The following is a 23815-nucleotide window of genomic DNA, read 5'->3' as shown; positions in this document are numbered from 1 at the left end:
ATAAATTTCGCATACACCTACCCACATACACACGCGCGCGCGGTGCAGCGGCGCACACGTACACAAGCGTACGCCCCCTGATTCTTTTATTTCGACTTCGCCGGGCAAAGCTACGTATCCCATTTCATACCTGAAATAGGACGCCATCGGGGGCTTTCTCCAAAATTCCGTACGTGCCTGAAAACGGTCCGACGGTATAAATATTTCCCGCGATGGCTGCCGCTTGTAGATCGTTTCGCCAACATGGAATAATACAATGAACGAAGCGCATCTTCGGAAAAGCTGCAACGCTGAACGGTATAGGACCCTAGTACTGAGCGGATCGACCATTTCAGGATAACTTTTCTCCTCGAAATTCCCCGGGCGTCTTTCTAAGGTACGCTCTTATTGGGACAAGATACGGCGCATCATTCCCGATCCCGCTTTAGCGGCGCGACGTGTGTCGTTTCGCGTTATCTCCCATCTCATCCTTCTCGAACGACCGAATTAAACGTCGGGAAAAAGAGCATCGGTGATTCCGAAAAACGACGTATACGTATACATATATATTCGGTAACGATGTGGTTACCGAGTCGCGGTTAATTAAACTCCTTTCCGAAAAGAGCTTTCACGCGAGGCGAAGCGCTCGATTAATGAACTATTGGAAATGCACTCGCGTGGATAAATTACGGCCGACGTCGTAACTCGAAAGTTTTGCCTGTCGCATTAAAGTCGAGTGATTCTCGCATCCCGTACGACGCTAGTCGAAAGTGATGCGATTCTTTGACGAGTGTTAAATCGGAGATCGATTATAATAATTATTGTCGGGACGACTTTTAGGGCACGCGACATTTTCGCCAAGAAGGGGGGGGGCAAGAAACTATGGAACCGGGGAGAATTATGCGGCCCTCGTTGCGAAACTTCTCCTTTCTAGCACGGGCAGAAAACGCCCTTTTTGTCCAATTTCCTGTCCCTAATTTCCAAAAGCGAGAGAGCAGGTTGCCGAAGTGACGCGATTTTCGCGAAAAACTTTTCTCCGGCAACTCCGATTTCTCGCGTCTTCTCCGCCTTCCTTCTTTCCGCCTTCTTTCGCCGTCGGCGGGCGACGGAATGATTTACCGCGACGACAGACCGCGTCGGAAAGTTTGTCGCTGCAGCCGACGCATTCGTCCTCCGGCAGACGGATTCTCCTCACCTGTTTCAGCCGCTTCTCGGGACTCCTGCCAAGGATACCACCCCACGGATCGATGCGACAGCCCACCCTGGCATAATGCTAGTCAAAACGTCGTTCATACGAACTTTATGCGCCGACGAGCGACGAGCAACGGAGAGGGCGAACAGGAGGCCAGAGGCATAGAAGATAGAAGCGACGGGCAGAAAGAGAGAGAGAGAGAGAGAGAGAGAGAGATATGGAAGCGGAAAGACAATCCTGTCGGAGGACCTCCAGGGAGGCAACGAAAATTCGCAAGGACCCTGCCAAGGATCCCACCCCACCCCAACCCGCGCTGCAATCTTCCAGCCAATCTAATCAGTCGGTACGCCTGTACAAATCTGCAGGAATTTAGGACCGTCCTTCCGTTATCTAGATTATTTAGTGTCTGCCCGAGCTGTCTCCTCCACTTCTCTCCCCGCGACCAAGCCTATCTTTCGCCCTGTCTTCCTCCCTCCTCTAACGTTCTCTCTCTCTCTCTCTCGCTCTCTCTACTTTGTCGCAGCGGAAGTGGATATACGCCAAGAACGGATTTCGAGGGTGCATGCGCAATGTGGGTGCACCACCCGTCTCGTCCCTTCGGAATCCCCTTCGTGCTTCAGTCGCCATGCTTCCTCCCTTTCTGCCCGTCCTCCCCCCGGGGTCTGTCTCCGGTTCTTTCCGCCGCGACGAATTCGCGGATCTGGAAACCGACGACAAATGGTTTTTCGTGCTGTCGGGGCCGTACGGTCGCGGCCGCAGGTCGCATAATTGGAGCTGTAACACGTGCTACAGACGTTACGTTACGTGAGTTTTCTCGCTGCGGCAAGAGGCAAATTGCGGGGAAAATAAAGATCGAGATGTAGAATTGGGGGTGGCGAGAGACGCGGGGAAGGCGGGGGAAGAAGGGAGGATAGTTGCGGTGTAAAGGGGCCAGCAACTGATGATCGCGGCATGATCGCGGCCCCCGGCTTAATTACCCCGGCGCTTCTTGCCGGTAATCTGAATTTTGCACGCAAGCCGGAGGCGGGAATGTACACCGGTAGTGTAATATGCTGCAATTAAGGATGAATTGTGGCGTGCTTCGGCCGCGAATACTTGTTTATTACGGATACGTATCTTTTTTGGCGTGGGATTTCGAAACGAGCCCAGCACTATTTTCGAGGCCCTCGTTCGCCATTAATATCCGCGGCAATTAATTTTATCTTCTTTACTGCTCCAAATTGAGCGGTGGGACGACTGGTGAAACGACTAATCAAGCCTTCCCGTTAATCACGATTATGTGCGTAATCAATTATTTTAGATTCAAATAATAACAACGTGTTACGTGTCGCAATTGTGGTGTATTTCTAAACCGCATAAAGGCAGTAAACAAAGCTCAAATAACTTAAATGGCACAACAGCTAATAGCGTAGCCCTTACGCGCAATGCGCATATATATACATATAAACGATAAATTAAATCAATACGTATGTATAAATAACAAACGGAAAATATACGGGCAGAAGTGTAAACCATTTCCAGTGGTTCGTTACGCGCAGTAATAACTAATTAATATGCGATAATTTGCGAACCTGTCCGCCGCAGCTAATTCATCGGTTCGTTGTTGTTGTTGCCGTATAAATTCCATGGAAAACATTAATTATCGTTACCAACGCATACCTTTTATTATTTATCATTGCGCACGGTGGACAGCTGCTTATCCAAAAACCGATGGCAAATACTTTTTTTCGTGCTCGTGGGCAGCTTTCTCGCGCATAATCGCTTGTAACACGTGTTACCGACGCGACGACCGTCCGGCGAATGAAATTTACGGCAAAAAAAGGGACACGGTCGCGGCGCCTGCAGCACGTGAGTGATCGAGTCTCGATTGTACCTCACGTTTAAGCGTGCGGTCGCCTAATTATCCTCCGCTTCTCGCGCGTAATCGCAATATTGCACGCGACGATGCGCGAGGTAGCACATAAATAACCGCAACGCCCGCCCGGGTCGGGGAAGAATTCGCTATCGCCCCGTTGCTCTGAAGAGAGAGAACGTGTCGATAAATAATAAGAAAACCTACCACTATTGCGAAATCCATAAATAGTACGCGGAATGTCTTATTATTGGATTTATTAGCGCGGAAGTTCCTTCGGAGTGTTTTTACCTTTTTTCATCACGCAATTTTATACAGATATTTGTTTGCGATACTTTTCGTTGTTATTTCTATCACAAAATTGCGCGGATTTTTTTTTTTTCCTTTTTTTACGTGACGTTGATCGAGTGACTTTATGAGTAGTATGACTCTTTAACCGTTCACCGTTATTTATTATTCCAACATTTTCTCGGGCGCGACGAGTTTTCGAATAGCGGCGAATGTTCTCGTGTGGCGGGCTCGGGCTCCAATAAAAGTTTCGTCGAAACTAGTACTACGTAACCGCGTGTAGTTCCGTTGCCAACGTGATCAGATTTTCGAGCCGCCGCGCCGCAGCGGCCGCATGATGTACGGCTGCGAAACGTCGGCAGCCACACGGCGCGGCGACGGCGGCAGCTGCGGTCCCGGAATCGAACAGGATTTACCGTTGATTATGCTTCGGGTCTCGTCTAGGAAACGCTCTAGATCACCTAAAAGCTATGTAAGGCACAGACGCACCTCATCGCAAGATTCTTCAGCCGATAGAAGAGGACTTCGTAGATCGGACAAGATTAGATTAGGTTCTCGAGAAGTCTCCCGCCCAGATTCTCTAGATCGTATTCTAGAGCTTTTAACCAATCAGAGAAATCGGATCGCAACGATCGAGGCAAACGTGCAGATTCCCGTGACGGCTCCGGCTAACATAAACGCGGGCGCGTCGCCAAAAGATCCGGACGCGCCCGGGGTGGCTGCTTTGCCTCATAGCGATAGAGGCCTTCCAGTGGACAACACGGCAGTCCAAGAGGATCAGGAAAGCCGGGATGAGCGGTCTCAGGGCCCGAATTCCGTACCGTTACATCTGCAATCGGTCCAGCCGGAGGAGGTTAGGTCGACGCTGCCGGCCGACGCGGGGCTGCAAGCGGAAAGTATGCGCTTAAATGAGGTCTTGGACGGTTCTGTTGAACCGGGGCATCGTACCAGGTGCGTTCCCTTGTCGACCCTTTTTGTTGGCCGAGCCACAAATTGGCATAGAGGGAACGATTCCGATCGGGACCTCGAAAGCGTTCACTCATTTCATCTTCTGCTTTTTGGGCTCAGGCGTAAACGTGCCCAACGGCACTGTTTTTTTCGCCCCCCTCTCACCTCCTGACGAAAGTGGGGTTAGGGCTCGAAAAAGGGCCTCTGAGCTCTTTGGCCCTTGTGCGGATCCCCCGGTCGTCTCGACGTGGGACCAGACGGTGCTCGCTTTTGCTTGTGACACTGCTCACAAGGGTCTTACGGACATTCTGAGGTCACAACTCCTCTCCGAGCATGAGGTTAAAGGAGATCTCTCGATCTTGGGGCCGCCGAAGCTAAACAAAGTACTGCTTCCAACCTTAAAAAGATCCGGATCCGCTCTCAAGCGAGACGAAGCGCAAGCAGCACATCAGTCGCAGCTGGCAGCGGCTCTTAATGCCCTAAGTTTAGGGGTCTCAAAGTTTTTGGCAGAGGAGCTGGACAAAACTTTACCTGAAGAGGCAAGGAAACCGTTGCAGTCTATTGTTGAAGGCGTCCAGCTTTTGACCGATCTCCAATACCGCCTCTCGCTGCAATAAAGGGCTTTTATTAAGCCAATTCTAAATTTTTTTGGCAAAAATACAGCGGACTTGGCGCCGATTGATGAGTGGGTATTTGGCAGTTCGTTCGCCGAGGAAATCAGGGAGGCCAAGGCCTGCGAAAAGGTAACTCAGGAGCTAACCTACAAACCTAAACCCATTATTAGCAAGGCGGCATCGCACCAACCAGCTCGGGCACAGTCGCAGTCCATATTACCTGCCACGTCGGGAAACTCGAAGGGTCCCACTCGCCGGATTAACCCTCCATATCGAAGGAGTGGGGCATGGTCGAAGGACAGAGCTCGGAGGTCAACGTCTCGCTCCCAACATCAGCATTAAATGAGGTGAGATTTTCAGGCAACATCGGATCCTGAAGTTCTCACTTAGTACGTGGAGATAAGATTCCCTGCTCCTAACTAAATCGGCCTTGCCCATTGAGCTCACATTGACCTTCACAACTTTAAGTTTTGTCACTAAAAAAAAAATTTTTTTTTAAATTTGAATTTGGTCGTCAAGCTTGGGGAGCTTGAAAGTTTTGAATTAACACTGGCAGGTCCTTACACCTAAATATACATATGACAAACAGGCAACTGTTCTCAATTTCGACTATTAAGTTTTTTCTATAAACTATTATAAACTTTCTTGTTCTTTCAGAACATGTTCATGCTGTTGACTTATATAAACTCTTTGGTAAATAAAGAAATGGAGATCTTTCTTCTATATATCAAGGGGCTCGAATTAAGGGCGGCTTTCTACGCCCCTAATTCCTTTGCGGCCACATGCTGTGACTGCTTTTTCCTTTTGAAGCTGATCAACACGACAGCTTTACCATACAGGAACGAATCGTACAAATTCCCGGTTCCCCCTTTGATCGCCAAAAATAATTCGACACATTTTGGCTTTCACTTTTAAACGGCCCGGGTGGCTCTCGCAACCTTTTCTTCAGCTTATTAATTGAAGAACGCTAATTCTTTTGTTCACTACTAATCTTCTTTCCGCTCCTCCTAGGTCTCGACATCTGGTGGCGAACTCTTTCCCTGGCAGCAGGGAAATGATCTGGCAGGCTTTCGCAGCACGATTAGTTTCTGATTCAGCAAGGAACGTAATGCTGGCCTCACTTGCTCCAGCTACAATCCAGCAATACTCACGGCCCTTGCGATCATGGTGGTTTTTTTGCAAAGGTCGCCAGACAGATCTATTCTGTCCAAGAGCGGAAGACGTCCTTGCCTTTTTATCGATAGAACTAGATAGTGCTGGCTCATACTCCGCGCCGAATACAGCAAGATCGGCGGTTTCTTTAATTTCGGCCAATAAAATTGGTGATCACCCTTTAGTACGACGTTTTTGCAAGGGAGCGGGTGTCTTGAAACTGCCGCATCCGAAATACGATGTCATTTGGGACTCAGCCTCGGTGATTTCTAAACTAGGTTCTTGGTTTCCCCACCAAAATCTCTCTTTAGACATCCTTACGAAAAAACTAGTACTAATGTTAGCGTTGTGCTCTGGTCAGCGCTATCAAACTTTGGCGGCAATTGAAGTTTCTCAAATATCCCTAACCAAAGATAAAATTATTATTTGCATAACGGATCGCTTGAAAACATCAGCGCCGGGTCGCTCCCAGCCATTACTTTCGTTTTCTCGTTTCATAGGCCACGATAACTTACATATGTATTATAGCGCTTATTTCTCATTATTTAGATCGTACGGTTAATTTGCGCCCAGTCGCGACTTCTTCTTTATCAAGTTAAAGAAGCCCTATGGCCCCGTGGCAAGTCAGACCATCAGTCAATGGATACGAAGTACTCTCGTGGCCTGTGGAGTCAATGAGTCTTTTTCGGCGCATAGCACGCGTCACGCGTCTACTTCGCTAGCCGCCAAAAAAAGAGTCTCACTGGACCTCAAAAATGGCCGCGGGTTAGTCCAGAGAATCTCGCATGTTTGCTACGTTTTATAATCGTCCGATCGTCGATTCAGACGCATTTGCAAATTTGATTCTCACTGCAGGTACCAAGCCTGTACTCTCTTAAGTAAGTTATCTTCAGCTTGGGGAAAAAAAAAAAAAAAACAAACAAACAACACGATGTGTACTCTTCTTGGTGAGGACCAAATAAGTCGCGTGGTGAACTGCTACAAAGTATAATCCATCCGGACGAGACCCGAAGCATAATTTACTGATTAAACGAACTCACCGAGTGAAGTTCGATCGTAATTATGCTGAAGGGTCTCGTCCGGATGGACCTCCCTCCCCAGTTATTGTTAGAGACCTTGCTTTTTCCCACTCATTAACTTTATTTGGCGACTTACTGGCCTTCGCTATTTTGAAATATGAAGAAAGATGGTTGCGCGCGGGATAAGGAAAGCGCGCGCGCCCACGGCAGCGATTGGAGCGCTCGGGGCGCCCTTTTTTTCTTCTAGGGATAAAATTCTGTTGGCTCGACGTGCAGGGATGCACGACTACAAAGTATAATCCATCCGGACGAGACCCTTCAGTATAATTACGATCGAACTTCACTCGGTGAATTCGTTTAATCAGTAAATTTTTCGTGCATCAGCCGTGCGCGTGTGGCGGCCTAGCACCTAGCACCACATAAATCGACGGATGTTATACCGCGAACTTTGCCGGCACGTGTTACTGACGCCGCCTACGGTGGTGGCGGTGGCGGCGGCGGCGGCGGTGCGGCGGCGACGGCGGTGGCGGTGGCTGTGGCGGTGATGGCGGTTGGATTTACGAAGATCAATCTTGCTCTTTTTTTTCGGGCCGCCCGTAATGCGCCCGAACTTGGCCGTAAATTACGGCGGAGCTTTCTCTCCGTGCGCGGCAACGTTTCCCTCGCTTAAGTATTCCACCATCGGCCCACTTATGCCACCGATGCATTTTTATGCGGCCGATTACCCCTTTCCGCCCTTTCCTACGCCCACGCGCAGAATTTTCTGTTATCCGATCCTCTCTCTCTTTCCCGCCGCGGCATCATTATCCGTGGTACAAATCGAGGAGGTAGACCGTTCCGCGGATATATTTATTGCGTTATTATCTGCTCTTACACTTCTCCTTTTATTTACGGCACCACTTCTCTATCGCCTTCCCACTTTGCTACTTTAATGAGTGGCGCGAACGAGAACTTCGGGTAGCTCGAGACGGGCGAAGTATAAAATCGTGTCGGCGATCGAAATTTCTCAGTTCAGTGAACCGAAATTTGAATAATAAGTGAGACGATCTCCGTGAAAACTTCAATATTTTTCTTATTCGGTTTTATTTTTTTCACGAGTACTTAACACTGTCTGAGAAGATTGCTGTCAGAATTTACTTCTCACGCTGTCTGAACTAGTTCAAACATTAAAAATGATCAGTATCTTTTTTTCTACGTCAATGAGTCTTTTCTGTTTATACAAATGAAAGAGGGAGCAACCTTTACTAAGCAATACTTACCCGAACCAGTACTTACTGTTCAATCGAATATTTGTCTACTTCCAAGTTTTTTTTATAAATCAATTATATACAATATTTCATAGATGCAAATCTTAATGCCCCGGCACATTGTCGAAATGAAGAGTCACGACAGCGGCTTAAAATGTCATTCTGCTTGCGCGCGTTACTTAAATTAGACGACAAAGGCCGCCGAATGACATAAACACCGCGTGGAGGCCGTCGTCATTTTAGTGCGAGTTAACGGTCGGAAATGCCGTCGGTCGTTAACCACTTTCGACGGATCTCGCGTACACGCACCGCTCCTTTGTATACAGGGACGACAGATAACGCGCGCGCGCGCGGTTTTACGATTGCCGCTGGCTATAGATTACGCTCTGCGAAGATGCGTTTATTGGACGCTAGCCGAGCGCTTCTCGCGCGAGCTTTTATTGGTCGGTCGATAATTTCGCAGATCCTGAAGCTTATAATCAAACGTCGACGTATAGCAGCACGTAATGGTATACGGCGAGTCGTAAATAAAAATTAAAAAATTTTTATAACGCGCGCAGGCACGTTAAGCGCTGTTCTCGGTTGTGTATTGAGTTTTTGGAGATCGTTCCGCTTCGGCGTTGGAACGATTTAATTAGTCTTTGAGTTTAACACCGATCTTGTGATCTTATTAGTACAATTGTACGTGATATACTCGATTGGACTCAGCTCTATTTTACGATCGACTAATATACTCTCTAAATCTCATGGTTTCGCCACTAATATATTATAGAGTGATCGCGATAGTCACTCCAAAAGAGAGAGTTGTCACTCTAATTTGAGTAAATGCGGGGACTCATAAGGTAGGAGTGAATTTTTCACTTAAATTTATAGAGCGGTTGCTCTACCAGAATGATACGATTTGATTCTAAAGCTATAGCATAGTGAATCACGATTCAGTAAAGATCGACTGATAAATGACTCTAACAGAGTGAAATTTTCTACTCATCAAAATTGTATCATTCTTATGGACATTGATCTACTGCACTCGAAAAGAATGCCCTTTCATCTAAATGGAGTGCGATTTTACTCCAACTTATAGAGCGCAATTTTACTCTTTCTTGAATGGCGAATTTTTGAAATGCTCAGTTTTCATTTTTCGTTACACTTGCATTTCACTCTTGAGTTTTTACTGATATTTTACTCTTCGACTTTTAGAGCATAGGGATCAATTTGCCTTTAAAATCTGTTGTTCTCGAATTTCTTTGTTGATGAAAGTATTAAGCAGGGTCCACATTATCGAGCAGAACCGCGAGCCGAACTTCGCCGCGAACCGATCATGCGTCCACATTATCGAGCCGAACCGCGAGCCGAACTTCGTTGCGAGCCGATCATGCGTCCACATTGTCGAGCCAACGGGCTCGCGCGAGGCTCGCGAACCTCGAATCGAACATCAGTGCGAACCATCGCGTACTCACCCCACGAATTTACAAGGATTTTGATGATACGCGGTTTGGCTCGCAGTGTCCCACCAAAAGTCAGTATTTCGACGAAACATCAAAAGATGCTTTTTATGATCAAATTACACGCTTTGTCGAGTGGTAGTTAAGCTTCGAGCTAAACAAATAATAACAAAAAACGAATAATGATAGTAAACGTGGGCCTCAGTCGTTGACATTGCCCAGTCGCAGTATTCGATTCGATCCGAGTATGTGCAGTCTGCATAACTACTGATACAAAATGGAATGGTCCGACGAAAAATGTTTGAGGTTAATTACTGCTTATAAGGAAAAAAGATTATTGTGGGACGCTAAAAAAATCCCCAACATTTTAATAAAATAAAAAGAAATGATGCTTGGGAAGAAATAAGTAAAGAACTGGAATGTGGCAGTGATATGTGTAAAAAGAAAATGACGACATTAATGGCATGTTTCCGAAGAGAAAAAGCTAAAATAAAAAAAAGTATGGGAACAGGAAAAGGTAAGTTAATAAGTGTATATGTATGTGTGCTTTTATTATTTTCACTTGTATTCAAAACATAAGTTCTTTTCATAAAACAATATTTAGAGTAGTGTTACTTATAACTATTTAATTAATATTGCATACTCTAAACCTATGAATATAATTTCATATAACATATATTGCAAATTTTTGTTAAAAAATGCGATTTTAAATATAAATATTTAAGTTCATGCTCAATACGTGCATTCTGCATACACGTATTGAGAATTGATATACTTTTATTATAAAAAACAAAACGATCTTTGGTATTATTTATCAATTATAGGTTCCAACGAAGTTTATAGTAGCTCATGGTTTGCCTTTCAACGTATGCAGTTTTTGTATGATAAGGACAAACCAAGAGAAACTAGAAGTACTGTAAGTATAAACAAAATATAGTTTTATTCATTAATATATTGAACATTTTAAAATTAAAATAAAAATTTAAAAATATGTAATGTACATATATCAAAGCAACATATAATATTAATTTTTAATTGTTAAGTGTGTGCACAGATTTTTTTTAAATCAGTAAGATTTATTTTTCTTTCTTTTTTCTCTGTCTTCTCCTTTTCCATGCATAGCATTAATAGTATTTCAGGTAATTCTATAAACTTTAATAATAATTTATATCTTAGATATAAAGAATTATAATTTATAACAAAAGAAAATATAAAGACAACTACATTAAAGAAAAGAATATATAATAAAATTACTAAATATTAAATTTATATATCAAATATTATATATTTATACTCGAAAATATATAATTTACTTTAAAAAATATATATTTATTTATTTAAATTCTTTTGACAAAAAACAAAAATTATAAAATGTTAAATAGGCGTAATTTCTCATGCGTAATCATTTTGCCAATAAACTTGTCCTTCATTTACAAAATAATCTGCCAGTTCATTTCTTATTTCTGTTGCTTCTGTACAAGACTTTCTCGGAACTCTTCTAAGTTCAATGAATGAACTTCTATTTTCAATATCGACGTTTCTCCAGGATCCTGGTATTAATTGGGTATCTCTTTCATAATCCATACTTCCTGGTGGTGAATAAATATTTTGCGATTCTTTGTTTCTACGTAGGAAATTATGAAGGTATACCGTAGCCATGACAACGCTAGTAGCTTTTTCTGGTTGTAGTAGTATTGGTTTTCTTAGTACTCGGAATACTGTTGAAAGAATTCCAAACACGTTTTCAACGACTCTTCGAGCTCTACATAATCTATAATTATAAATCCTTTCTGTTGAACCTTTCGGGTGTATTCCCGAAAAAACTTTCATTAAATTTGGACTGATTGCAAATGCCTCGTCACCAAGGAAAAAATACGGGATTTCTTTATCTCTGCAGTTATTTAAACATTGAGATGGTGGAATATTTAACATTCTTTTTTCCAACATTTTATATAAAGAGCTATTTTTAAAAACTCCACTATCCGAAATTCTACCCTGACATCCAATATCAACGTATATAAAATTGTAATTGGCATCTACAATTGCAAGAAGTACAATACTAAATTGTCCTTTATAATTAAAATATTCACTGCCACTATTAAAAGGAGCTTGTAGAACAATGTGTTTCCCATCGATTGCCCCTAAGCAATGAGGAAAATTCCATAGTTTTTCATAATCGTTTGCAATATTTAGCCAGTCTTCTATAGTTTTCGGAACCTATAATATGAAAAAATTATATAAATGTTGACATTATTTTGTGTTATGCAGTAAAGTAACTATTGATTATTGTTTGTATAAATTTTTCTTAAAGTCTGTAATTTAAACAAATTTACATGAAAATTTGAAATTTATTTTAGATAATTATTAGATTAATTATTGTAGAAAATGTAGTGATCCCTGATTTCTCTCGAGATTTTTCTAGAAGTATTTGGATTTATAGATAGTTAGCTTTTGTATTAGGTAGACAGTAAATTATAGATAGTAACATGTATTTTCTTTTTAAAATAACATCTAAATCTATGTCTGTTCTTCTTTTTATCAATCTGCGTAGATACTCATAATAATGATCTTTCAATATAAACAATTTATTTACTCAAATTCTGATTGTACATATTGTTTTAGTATATTTTATTAAGAGCTTAACACAAATAATGTAAAAAAGAAAAAATTAATCTCTTTTATTTCAATTTTTTTTATGTTAACCCTTAAATACCACACTTCTCAAGAATCTCGTAAATGACACATGGGGTCTAAAAGACCCCAGCATGAAAAATGTCTCCTTACTTATTGATTTTTTGATATTTAGTTATGAAAATTATTTTCAATATTGTTCAAGGCTTAGAAAAGAGAACAAAATGCTTATATTGTTAAAATTTCAATTTCAACATAGTATAAAAAATTAAGATCGCCAACAGTTAAAATATTGGCTCCAAAATAAAAAGAAAATAAAAAATAAATAAATAAATATGAGCTTCATTTTTGGCGGGAACATTTGAAAATATATAATTGTAAAAGGTCTGGGGTCCGCTGGACCCCGGGTGGCATTTAAGGGTTAAAGATTATATGTAATAAAATATTATAAGTAATATAAACAATTAAACTTTTTTGAAGATAAATAAGTCATTTAAAATATATTAGTGTCTTATATTTGAGTCAATATATGTACATTGGACTAAAACAATTATTCTTGTATTTCGTAACATAAACAATACATTTTTAAATAAATATTAATCAAAATTATTAAAGCAATATTGATTGGCATATAGGTTACGCTTGAAGGAACAGACACAGCACCAACAGAAGGAGAAGAAGAAATCGCGAATCAAGAAGAAATTGAAGAGAATAATCCACATGACGAAGATATTTCTCAGAACGCAAACAAATTTTCATCACCGCATTCAAAAATAATACCACCAAGAAAGAGAAAAATAGAAGATCAGAGACTAAATGAAGCGTATAAAATTTTACAAACTTGTGCTTCAGATTCTACGAACGATGAATCACAAGATTTCGGAAATTTAGTTGCTACAAAATTAAGAAAATATGATAAATTAACACAAAGCATCGTTCAAAATGAAATCATGAATATTTTTTTAAATGCTGATAGAGGCTTTCATAAACAGACTCATTGTCAGTCTTCTTTGTATCGGCCACATTACAATTCAAACTATACAGCTCAACCACAGGAAACAAATTTTTATCAATACCAATCTCCCAATACATATCATTCGCCAAATTTAGTTACAGAATCTTCATATAACGTATCTCCACAGCCATTTACTTCAACTATAAGACAAGAATCTTTATATAACGTATCTCCACAGCCATTTACTTCACCTACAAGACAAGAATATTCATATAACGTATCTCCACAGCCATTTACTTCAACTACAAGACAAGAATATTTATATAACGTATCTCCACAGCCATTTACTTCAACTACAAGACAAGAATCTTCATATAACGTATCTCCACAGTCATTTACTTCAACTACAAGACAATCTTCTCCAAATATTCCTATCAGTCCCACAGGTGTTACTTCCGATGAAGATTATACTTTACACAGCATTTAAGAAAATTTTATACTGTTTATATTCTGTGTGTGATTATTATTTACTTTCATCTACACATTGTATAATTTATGTTACACACACATACACACCCACACACACCTTACATATAATTTATTACGCATTACATATCGTTTATTTACTTAACGTACTATAGTATACTATATAATTTAGTTTCACGTATATTTTTATTGCGATAATGCGAAAGATTTGTCGTTTAAGTTTTGTTAAAATTAATTATAATTATTATTAATTAATTTACTAATATTAATTTACAAATTTTTTTAAAAAGAAATGACTTCTAAATAGTAGGTACTTTAAAATATTTTTTTTATATTATGATTGATAAAAATTTATTCAATAATGTAATTTTGTGTTTATAATTTTTTTTATGCAAATACAATAAATTACTAATTATAATATTATACAAATAGAATAAATTATCTGTTTACTCATTTTTTATAATTCTTATTTTAAGGTCAAATAAATAAAAATAAGGAATCATATTTTTTAGTAAAATATAAGAGCTTTTACATACCTGTACGAATTCCTTTAGCGAATGAACTAAAGCTTCACAAACTTCTGGTACAATGAGACTAATGGCTTGTTTTGAAATTCTAAATAAATATTGTAGACTTGTATAACACTCGCCAGTTGATAAAAATCGCAGTGTTACTGCAAGTCTTTCTTGCACACTTATGGCTTCTCTAAACTGTGTATTCTGTCTTTGTACTTTAGGCCCAATTAAATTAATGAGATATTCGAAATCACTTGCTGACATTCGTGTAAAGTTTTTATATCTTCCGTTGATTTTTTGACATTTTAAATCACTGAGTAGATTATTAGCGTTATGTACCGTTCTTCTTGACAATAAACGAACTTGCCACCATCGTCTATTTCGTCTTTTTCTTTTCAGCACGTGATGAATATAAATGTACGCTGCAGCAGCTAATTTTAATTTTTGGTTGTTCATTGCGTGATGTTGATTCATCCGCATGAGTTACACGACTGGTGCAAACTAAATGTGTATCAGAAATGCAGGAAATGCTCGATGCGAGATTCGACTCCAAAATTTTAACTCGTGTTCGCGACGGAGTTCAGTTTGAGGTTCGTCTGCAAGTTCTGCTCGAGGTTCGGTTCGGGACTCGGTTCGCGGTTCGGCTCGCGGTTTGGCTCGATAATGTGGACCCTCCTTTATGGATATGTAATACGCTCAGTTTAAATTAGTCTGGATATGACCGCGAGCTATTCCCATTTTATCGTCACGCATCTCCGACTGCCGTTTCTAAATAACTCGATGTCCGCACTTAATAGTGGCCGATTTCACGTCGTTCTGCAGAGCACACGCGGGTATTACGGTGAAGGGTCTCGAATAACACGCGGACGTCGGGGCGAGGTGGATACGTGCCGCGCTTGACTCCCATTTTGCGTGCACCTACGGTAAATTGCGAATTGCGGGAGCGCAGACACGGCACGGGACGCGGGGGGAATCCCGGCAGGACGAAGGGTCGTCGTAACGAGGGCTCGGCCGGAGCGAGGGGGCCGGATTTTCCGCCTCGGGATAAAAAGTAGGATCACGACGATGCTCCGCGCTCGTGTTCGTCGCTACGTCAACGGAATACCAATTTTTCCGCGGTAAACGCATCCACGTCCCGGTACTTAGCTCAGAGGCAGTCTCTCGCAATTGCTTTGAATGCGCATCTCATAGAGAGAGAGAAGTTTCTGCTCGCGCAATTTTCGCGACGGATTAATTCCGCTCGAATAAAAGAAGAAGTGGCATTTTCACGAGTGCATACGCAATGACAACCGCGTGTCTTAGGTTCTCAATAGATACCGCTTTCCCTCTACTAAATTTAACATCCCTTGAATTTAGAATCTTTACTGCGTAAGAGAAACTTTACTCCATTAGTCGTGTAAAACTATGAAGAAGATGTTATGACGAAGTAGCGCGGATATAATTTTTATGGAGACTATACATCGCGATATTATTTTCATGAAAAAGCTATATTTCAATCCTTTCAACAATTATTTTTAAATTTCTCTTTAACTTTAAATTTTGCGAGAACAATATTGTGCGCTTTAAATCGAATTTATTATTGAAAGCTCCAATTCGCTCACTACATTTCTTTGTCACGCGCAATTTAAGCTACATGAATAGTGTCACGAAAATATTTCAAAGTCTTGTATAATTTTGTTTATCGCATCCGTGTTTTCCGATACGATTCAAAGGTATTGCAACCTTCTTTCTGGAAAAAAAGGAGAAAAAAAAGAACGTTACGTATCCTTTCATGTTGCAACCTTGAAAAATACACGCTCGCGTTACATCCGCCTGTACCCGTTCATAAACAAAGCCTTAGAAGCTTGCTGAAAGCGCTGGACCGCTCGAAGTGAAACTTTCTCATCCGGGTGGGAAGGGAAGTTGCCAGCCGCCGCAGGGAACGTCATTTCTTCGAAAGCTTCTTCGACAGAAGACACTTCCGTGTAAAAGTATTTCCTCCTCGTTCACGAGTGGCGAAGAAGTGTTTTATTTCGCGACGAGGCTAGCGAAAGGGTTGAAACGGGATAATTAGTTGGATGCGAGTAGAGAATTATTAACTAATGGCAAACCGAAAGAAATATTGCGAATTATCATAGGTAAAGATCTTAACATGTGTGAAAGATAAAGAAGAAAACACTTATTTTTATAACACTTATTTATTCTATTATTGTTTTATTACGTTTTACATATAAGATCATAAGTAAGGTATTGCGCATATATAGCAAGCGAAGAAGTCCGAAGTTTCAAAGTTCATGAAATACTCGACTAACGAAAATGTAATTCAACTCTTCCTTCGAGAAGTGTTTCTTTCGAGGCACATTACACGGTTCGCGAGCTAAGCAAAATATCTCTTCAAGAGGTACGTTAACTATAACAACCATATGAATACGAGTTATCGCGTCGCTCCCCCTTTCCTCTCTCCAGGTTGAATGTTTCCAGAAATCCACGAAAGCGAATTGGATACTGTATTGCGTTCTAGTACTAATTGCTCGATAATTACGATTTCACGTTGCACACCGGACACGCAGCAGTGGTGGTCCGCTGGAGCGGAGGACGGGGCGGGGGCGAATGCCGGAAGCAAATTGAAATTCAACAGTTCGGGGGCAAGGAACCAATCGGAGGGTGCCGCAGTTCGCCACCGTGCCGGTATTGCCGGTTGACTGCAGGAGTGAGCGGGGGAGGGGGAAGATCGGTCGACTCGAACGCGCGGTACGGCACGGTATTCAGGGGGGTTACTTGAATATCGTGCCGAGGTTGAGATGTGGCGGCTGGATACGCGACAATTGAGCGCTGAGATGAAGGTTACACAATATGGGGGACGACATTACCGCACAGCGCTACTGACGTTGGCCTAACGCCGGTTCGCCCGATTGTCACTGCCGTGACTCCATATAGGACATGCGCGACTTACTCGGCAAATTTCATTTAATTCTTGGTACCATTTAGTGTCAATTTTCTTTTAGCGTAAATAATGAAATATACGGTTTTTGCTAGATGAATTAAATAAATTAGAGGATGTGAACAGATGAAATTTTATTTTCGACTTTAAGTGCAGTTCGGTTTAATAGAATTTTAATTTAGAATAAAATCATTGGAACTTTTAATGTTAAATAACGTGTAAAAATCGGCTTTAAATTCCTTAAAGAATACATTGAAATTGTCTGCTATTCGCGGAACATCCTGTATATCGTACGCGTGAATACAAAGAACGGTGTCACGTACTGCTTATTGCCGAGCCCTATTGTGCAAAGAAGTCTGTTGACATGTGAAATGTCTTCTTGTAACGGCGAAAGAATAGTCGGGGGAGCAACCGGCGTGTACCTGATTGAAGCTACGTCTCTCATCGACGTCGGGGTCTCGAAAAAGAACATCTCGAAGGGAGCGCGGAAGTCCCTCAGGAAACAACGAGCGAACGGGGTTATCCTGCTGGCGTCGACGAAACTCCCCTATATAGTAATTTAATATCCATTGAAAATTACGTACCTCGTAGCAAATATTTGATCCGCGTTAATTTATTTAAAAAAAATCTGCGCAAGTACTCCGAGAACGAGTCGATAAATTACACGGAGTTTGGAGGTGAACGCCAATAGACAGAAAACGGCGGGCGCGGTGATTGAAGCCGATTTTAATTATAAAAGCGGCGCGTAATAGGAATTACGAATTCAGGAACAAGGCCGCGTGGATCAACAGTTAATTAACTCTCCTCGTGTTAATTCAAAATACGGCGCAATCGTGCGGCGGTGGCCGTCGCAGCGCGCGTCTCTTACGCATCCTTTTGCTCGGCGGAGCACCGGCAGAAAGAGCAAGAGAGAGAGAGAGAGAGAGAGAGAGAGAGAGAGAGAGAGAGAGAGAGAGAGAGAGAGAGAGAGAGAGAGAGAGAGAGAGAGAGCATGCACGCAGCTGCTGGCAGCTCCCACGAGAAAAATAAATTACGTAATCTCAGAGTCGCGCGATTCGCCGCCGGCTTGCCCGGAACGTTTTATTGGAGTCCGTCGGGCTGGGCCCCCGACGAAGTAGGGAATATACCGCGCGCAGTAAAAATATCGTGCCCGCTCGATATAACGTTCGCCAAGACGGCGAGTAGCACACGAGGCGGGGAAAACCGGCGGCGATATTCAGATTCGGTGGCGGATGCGAGGAAAAAGGACATAAAAATACGTAAAATTTACTATTTTATTTACTTATTTTATACATTGATTAAAAATACATAATTTATATGAATTTTGCCTTTTATCTCTTTAGTTTGCGACAATATATTGCTATGATATTATTGCAAATTGAGCTGTTAACATATTTTTCACAGGAGAAAGTAATTGTGACACGATCGAAAATAATGAATGTACACTTCTTTTCTTCGCGACATTTCAAAGCAAACTGAAATATAAAAAAAAAAATATTTTTAAACAGTTCGAAATTGATGCTATACTTTTATGGCTACGATATTTTCGAGACACGTATATCTATAGAAATTTGGAGTGTGTGCTGGAGCAAAAATAACGTTTCTACCAGATTTCTCCGTTGAACCCGACGTCACACGACTTCGCTTTATGCTTCGTATTTCGTGATGTTTTATGGATTCCGGTAGCGAGTGATAACATAAAGTTGCCGTATAAAGGTTGTCTTCTTTCGGGTAGCACGTGACCCCCGGGGACGCGATCGAGGGGCGCGCGATGGGGCCCTCTCGTGCTCGCGGGAGTGTCTTGACAGAAATGAGCACTTCGAGAGAAATGTTCCTCCAATTACGGCCGTCTCTCTCTGCCGCGGAGAGGGAGAACGGATCTTCCCGGGAGAGCCATATCCCGCCTTCCGCGCCGCGTAAAAATTCCCGGTGATTCCGGCTTTAATTTAACGGCGCCTGTCCACTTCGAAAGCGAAATACAAATGCAAATGCAACCTCGTATGTACAACGTGTACACGATACATATATTTCACGAAAGAAACGCAATTTAACGTACTCCTTGCTTTCCCTCCTCCGCTCCTTGGGTTGCCTTCCAGGAAACACAGGATAAACTGCGTCCTTATGCAGATGCAATCGAGCGCGCGCGCGCGCTTAAGAAAGCGAACCTGTTCCGTGGAAGGGTTCCGGGACAACGAAGGTAGTCCGACACGCTGAAAAAAAAAAATCTTACTGTCCTCAGTTTGTGTTCCGGCCGCCGACTGATGCTTTTACTCTCGAAAAATGCTCGGATCACTGGTCGCGAAGATCCTTATCTTTCACATCAGCGAGATTTTTCCAAGTAAACTGCAAATTTTTACGACTGCGCCTCATAGGATTCTCGCGTTGTCGTCGTCTCGGAGGATCGAGAGTGTCGCGGGAACTTTCCCCAAGCTCCGTTTATTGTACGAAAAGTACGGAAGTAAGTATAATCGAACGAAAGTATGACGGAGCGCTCTTCGAGTCTTCGAGACGCGCTCGTTATGCTCACACTCGTAACCATCCCCAAAAGTTTGGCGAATGGGAATTCACCGGCCAGCCAGGCGATGGGACTCGATAAGAGTTTTCGCGCGATCCAGTTTCCGAAGGGGATCGATATTACGGATTCACCGCTCCCAGCGACGATGGAATACGGATAATCTTTTCCCGAGGGCTCCTCGCGCGACGATCAAACGTCGCTCCCCGAGCAGTTAGCAGACCAAACAAGCGAGGCACGTCATTGTTTGCCGCACGCTACGATATAATGCAATTCGGCGATGGGTATTCCACCTGGATGCGAACGGCGGTCCGGAATAACGTTCCGGGGGGTGCATTGTAAGATATATAATATATATCCAGACGGGGCAGAGAGAAGGAGAAGAAGGAGAGAGACACGGGAGAGAGTTGGCGAATACGACGCGGTCTCTACGTTGATTTAACGTGTCTACCACATCGTGTGTCACCGCGGTGCGGTAGTTGGCAATTCGATGCGGCGTAGTGTTGCAGTGTGGGTGCGCAAGAAAGGCAGGGACAGGAGAGAGAGCGAAAAGGGGAGAGAGAGAGAGGGAGAGAGAGAGAGAGAGAGAGAGAGAGAGAGAGAGAGGTGTATGTTGGCGGTAATAGATACGGCAATGAGCTCCGGAGCGAAGGTCGTGCCACGTCGCACTATTGTGGTCCCCATTGACACCCATAGACCGTCTAATTGTCCTTCATCTGCATCCTTACAGACTATCACCGTATATGCGCGTACACGGGTATTTTTATCCCGTCAAGACACGCGCGTGGATCAGCCTTTTTTTTTCTTTCGCGCGCATAAAAAAATAGCATAAAATTGTATCTGTATCAGGTTGACTAAATTAATGTTTCGATTAAATTGAACTATTCATTTTTACGTTGTTATTATTATTATTTGTTATTACTAAATGGATGTGATCTATATATGCTTCATGTTCTATCAACTTGTGTTTCATTCTCTAGGCTCTGACACACACATGCGTAACGGAATGAGTATCATGTGCGTGCAGGTCGGAAAACACAGGAGATCCATCTTTGTCCCACGTCTCTACGTTCATTTTTCGCCGGCAACCTCGAGGTTTTTGGCATGCCATTTATCTATTAAACGTTGTCGTGAATCATGGCACGCGCGTAGTATTTACCCACGTGCCATTGCATTTATTTGTTGTAACTTACACGGGGGGGGGTACTCTTTTTACCCAGAGTTCGCGTAAAAACATTGGCGGTAATCTTACGGCGGATTCGCGAAATTACCGAGATTCGATATAGCCATCTCCATATGCATATTTCCGTCTCGCAAACAATTTGAAATAAATTCAATTGGGAATCTGAAATTTTTCTAGTATTATCACTTTCTGGACACGAATAGATCGTGAGATATTACAGATGGGCAGAAATTAATATCACGCGAAATGATCGATTGCTGTCGGATCGCTTGGGAATGAGGTTCGGTTGAACTTAGGTCGATGCGACTGACTCGTGCAACATATTATATATCAACGGAAAATTATACATGGCATTTGCGTTGTACGGCTCTTAATAGCGCGTTAGACGCGTTCAATTGAATTCGCTATAAATTGTTAAGATCACATTGTCACGATTCCCATAGTGTGTGCGCGCGCGGGTGTGTCACAATCAATAAGTATATAAAATGTTACATGCACGCGGCTATACACGTGTACGCAGTTTAGGACAATAGGACCGAGCATAATCTAACGGCATCATATGTATGTACACTGGTTTCGTGTCACAATGGTGGAGGTCGATGGTAGGGAGGGGGGTACGGCATTGATATACACAGACCGCTTAATTATCACCCCCCCCCTCTTCTCCCGGTGTGTTCGACACGAGTTCTCGAATATCGCTGCGAGACACTTTGATGTCGCGCATCGCGAATGCATTAATTGTATACGTATTGCATATTTGCAATATATTTTCTACGCGATTAGCCTCGTTTTCAACTATATATTCTCGATATTAATTAAAGTAATTGCTACGTAATGCGGGCGTCATACATCTCCCTATTATGAAGCTGCACAGCAATGTCGATAATCCATCTAATTGTCCTTTGTCTCTGTGTATCCTCTGGAAACCATCCACCCACACACACACACGCACGCGCGCGCACGCCGCGTTTCCGCGTAGGGTAGAGAACGAGCTCGCAGAGAGAGATCCATCTCCTTTTTTGCCGTCACCAGAGACATTTTCGTTCATCACGAGGGAGAGAAGAAATGTGTGGTGGAAAAGGAACGCGCGCGCGCGCGCACGTCTGTGTTTGTACGATATTAACGATCAGCCCGCGTTCGTATTCGTTTTAACGTTCGCCGGTTATGCCGGCCTGTAGGCCGTACATTGTTCGTATTGGTCCCCAGCCAGTCATCGAGCATTCCGCTGTTAATTTAACGCTGTTAGTAAATTATGCGGCCGGCTTTCAGACTGCCGCGCCGCGCGATATCGCTTTTGCCACCGGCCATCCGCACGCTATTTAGAACAATAATAATTCTTGTCGTTAATTTATAGCATCGAGCGTCGATATACTTCCGCGGCCGGTTGCGCGTCACTGATGGAACGACATTTTCGCTGTAAATAAATTCGAAACGCTACCTGTAACCGTAGCCGCCGCGCCGCCGCCGCCGCCGCCGCCGCCGCCACCGCCACCGCCACCGCCGCTGTCGCCCCATGAAACAGTTCGCGCCGCACTCCATTAAGCTTTGACTCAGCGCTGACCCGAAACGTTCGTTATTGATCTGAAATATTAGACTCTGCGCTTCCGTTTTTTCAACTTCATCAAAATTTATCTAGACTTCAGCGGAACGAAGAATGATATTGTATACGTGTTGCGCAAACGTATTATTTTTAATCTCACGACATGTCTTGAAATATATCATTTTTTTTAATAATGAGAGATAATGGATGATGAAAAAAAACTTGTCAACGGACGCCATTAGTTTCATCGCAACAATTATAAATCGCGCACGTATACGCGCGATGTAATTTTATTCAATCTATAACTGTGTGATGTACAATTTTAAAGATTTTTAAGAGAGAGACTTGTTTCGTTTAATTATAGTATAATATTTTCTTATGTCGATATGCAGGAAATGCTCCCCTGATAAAAGGAGCTTCTTAGCAGGCTATAACGCAAACTATCTTCCAATATAACGTTAGATGTAAAGTCCGGTGAATTAAACTGTTAATGCCTGTCTATTTTCCTCTTATCATCCCGTCCGTGTTTCGTAACGGCGGGCGTAACGTCGCAAGATAAGCCAAGCGTCTCAGGTTTGCGCTTCGACGCGTGGCGACCCTTAAACCACGCGGAAAGTGCAATCGCATCAAGCGTGTACACGAGGAACAAGCCAGGAGCACGATTTTGCGATCGATAGAGAAGTTGGTTTGCGCGATCGATCGTCAGAAAGCGACCAAACGGTCTTCCGCGCTATCGTGCGGACCTATGCTGGAAGCCTGGCTATAAATATTCGATAACTCTATTGAGAAGACCAAGTATAGCCTTGCTTATCGAATACTGGAAACGCCACCGGTACCTGGAAGCGAGAATGCCGGAAGAGATACGTGCGTTATAGTCTCGGCGAAGTGGGTCACGCTCCGCATCGCTCCACGCTCGACGAGACGCGCGATGACGGTAATGGTCGGGATGGCTGATAACACTCGACAATGGAGCGCGACAACGAGTAACGAGACATAATTGCGAACTGTCGTCTATGTATGTTATCGCCGATATCGCTGTCCAAAGAAAGAGAGAGAACATAATTAATTCCTTATATTATAAAAAATCCCGCTTCGCGTTTACTCGTCGCTGTAAGCGTGAATAGCGATAAAGTCGAGCTGCGTGACACGGCACGTGCAATCGGCCATTGACTCGATATTTTTTTTATTTATTGCGCGGATTATTCCGCATGGTTTTCTAAACGATTCCATCGAAACGACTGACGTTATGTCATTACAGATTCGTAATCGCAAATTACTGGTGCCTTCGCGCAATGGCAGCACTCTGTCTGATGAAGTGCATATCCTCGCTCGAAATTAGG

The 23815-nt window shown here is 42.7% G+C and overlaps 2 protein-coding genes across 4 annotated transcripts in view; both read left to right on the top strand.

Moving 5' to 3' along the window:
* The window catches only part of Sema1a (semaphorin 1a), a 282084-nt gene that overhangs the window by 201585 nt on the left and 56684 nt on the right, over positions 1-23815 (top strand). The window lies entirely within an intron of this gene.
* LOC143904798 (uncharacterized) lies at positions 10056-14142 on the top strand. The gene is made up of 3 exons (XM_077419731.1): positions 10056-10250; positions 10558-10649; positions 13000-14142. Exons 1-3 carry the CDS (start codon positions 10166-10168, stop codon positions 13804-13806), a joined length of 984 nt encoding a protein of 327 aa, XP_077275857.1. The 5' UTR covers positions 10056-10165; the 3' UTR covers positions 13807-14142.

The sequence above is a fragment of the Temnothorax americanus genome, unplaced genomic scaffold, assembly GCF_048541705.1.
Source record: "Temnothorax americanus isolate GAGA-0224 unplaced genomic scaffold, ASM4854170v1 Scaffold58, whole genome shotgun sequence".
Taxonomy (NCBI): domain Eukaryota; kingdom Metazoa; phylum Arthropoda; class Insecta; order Hymenoptera; family Formicidae; genus Temnothorax; species Temnothorax americanus.
The sequence above is the reverse complement of the archived record's forward strand: the minus strand, read 5'-3'. Positions and strand labels throughout refer to the sequence as shown.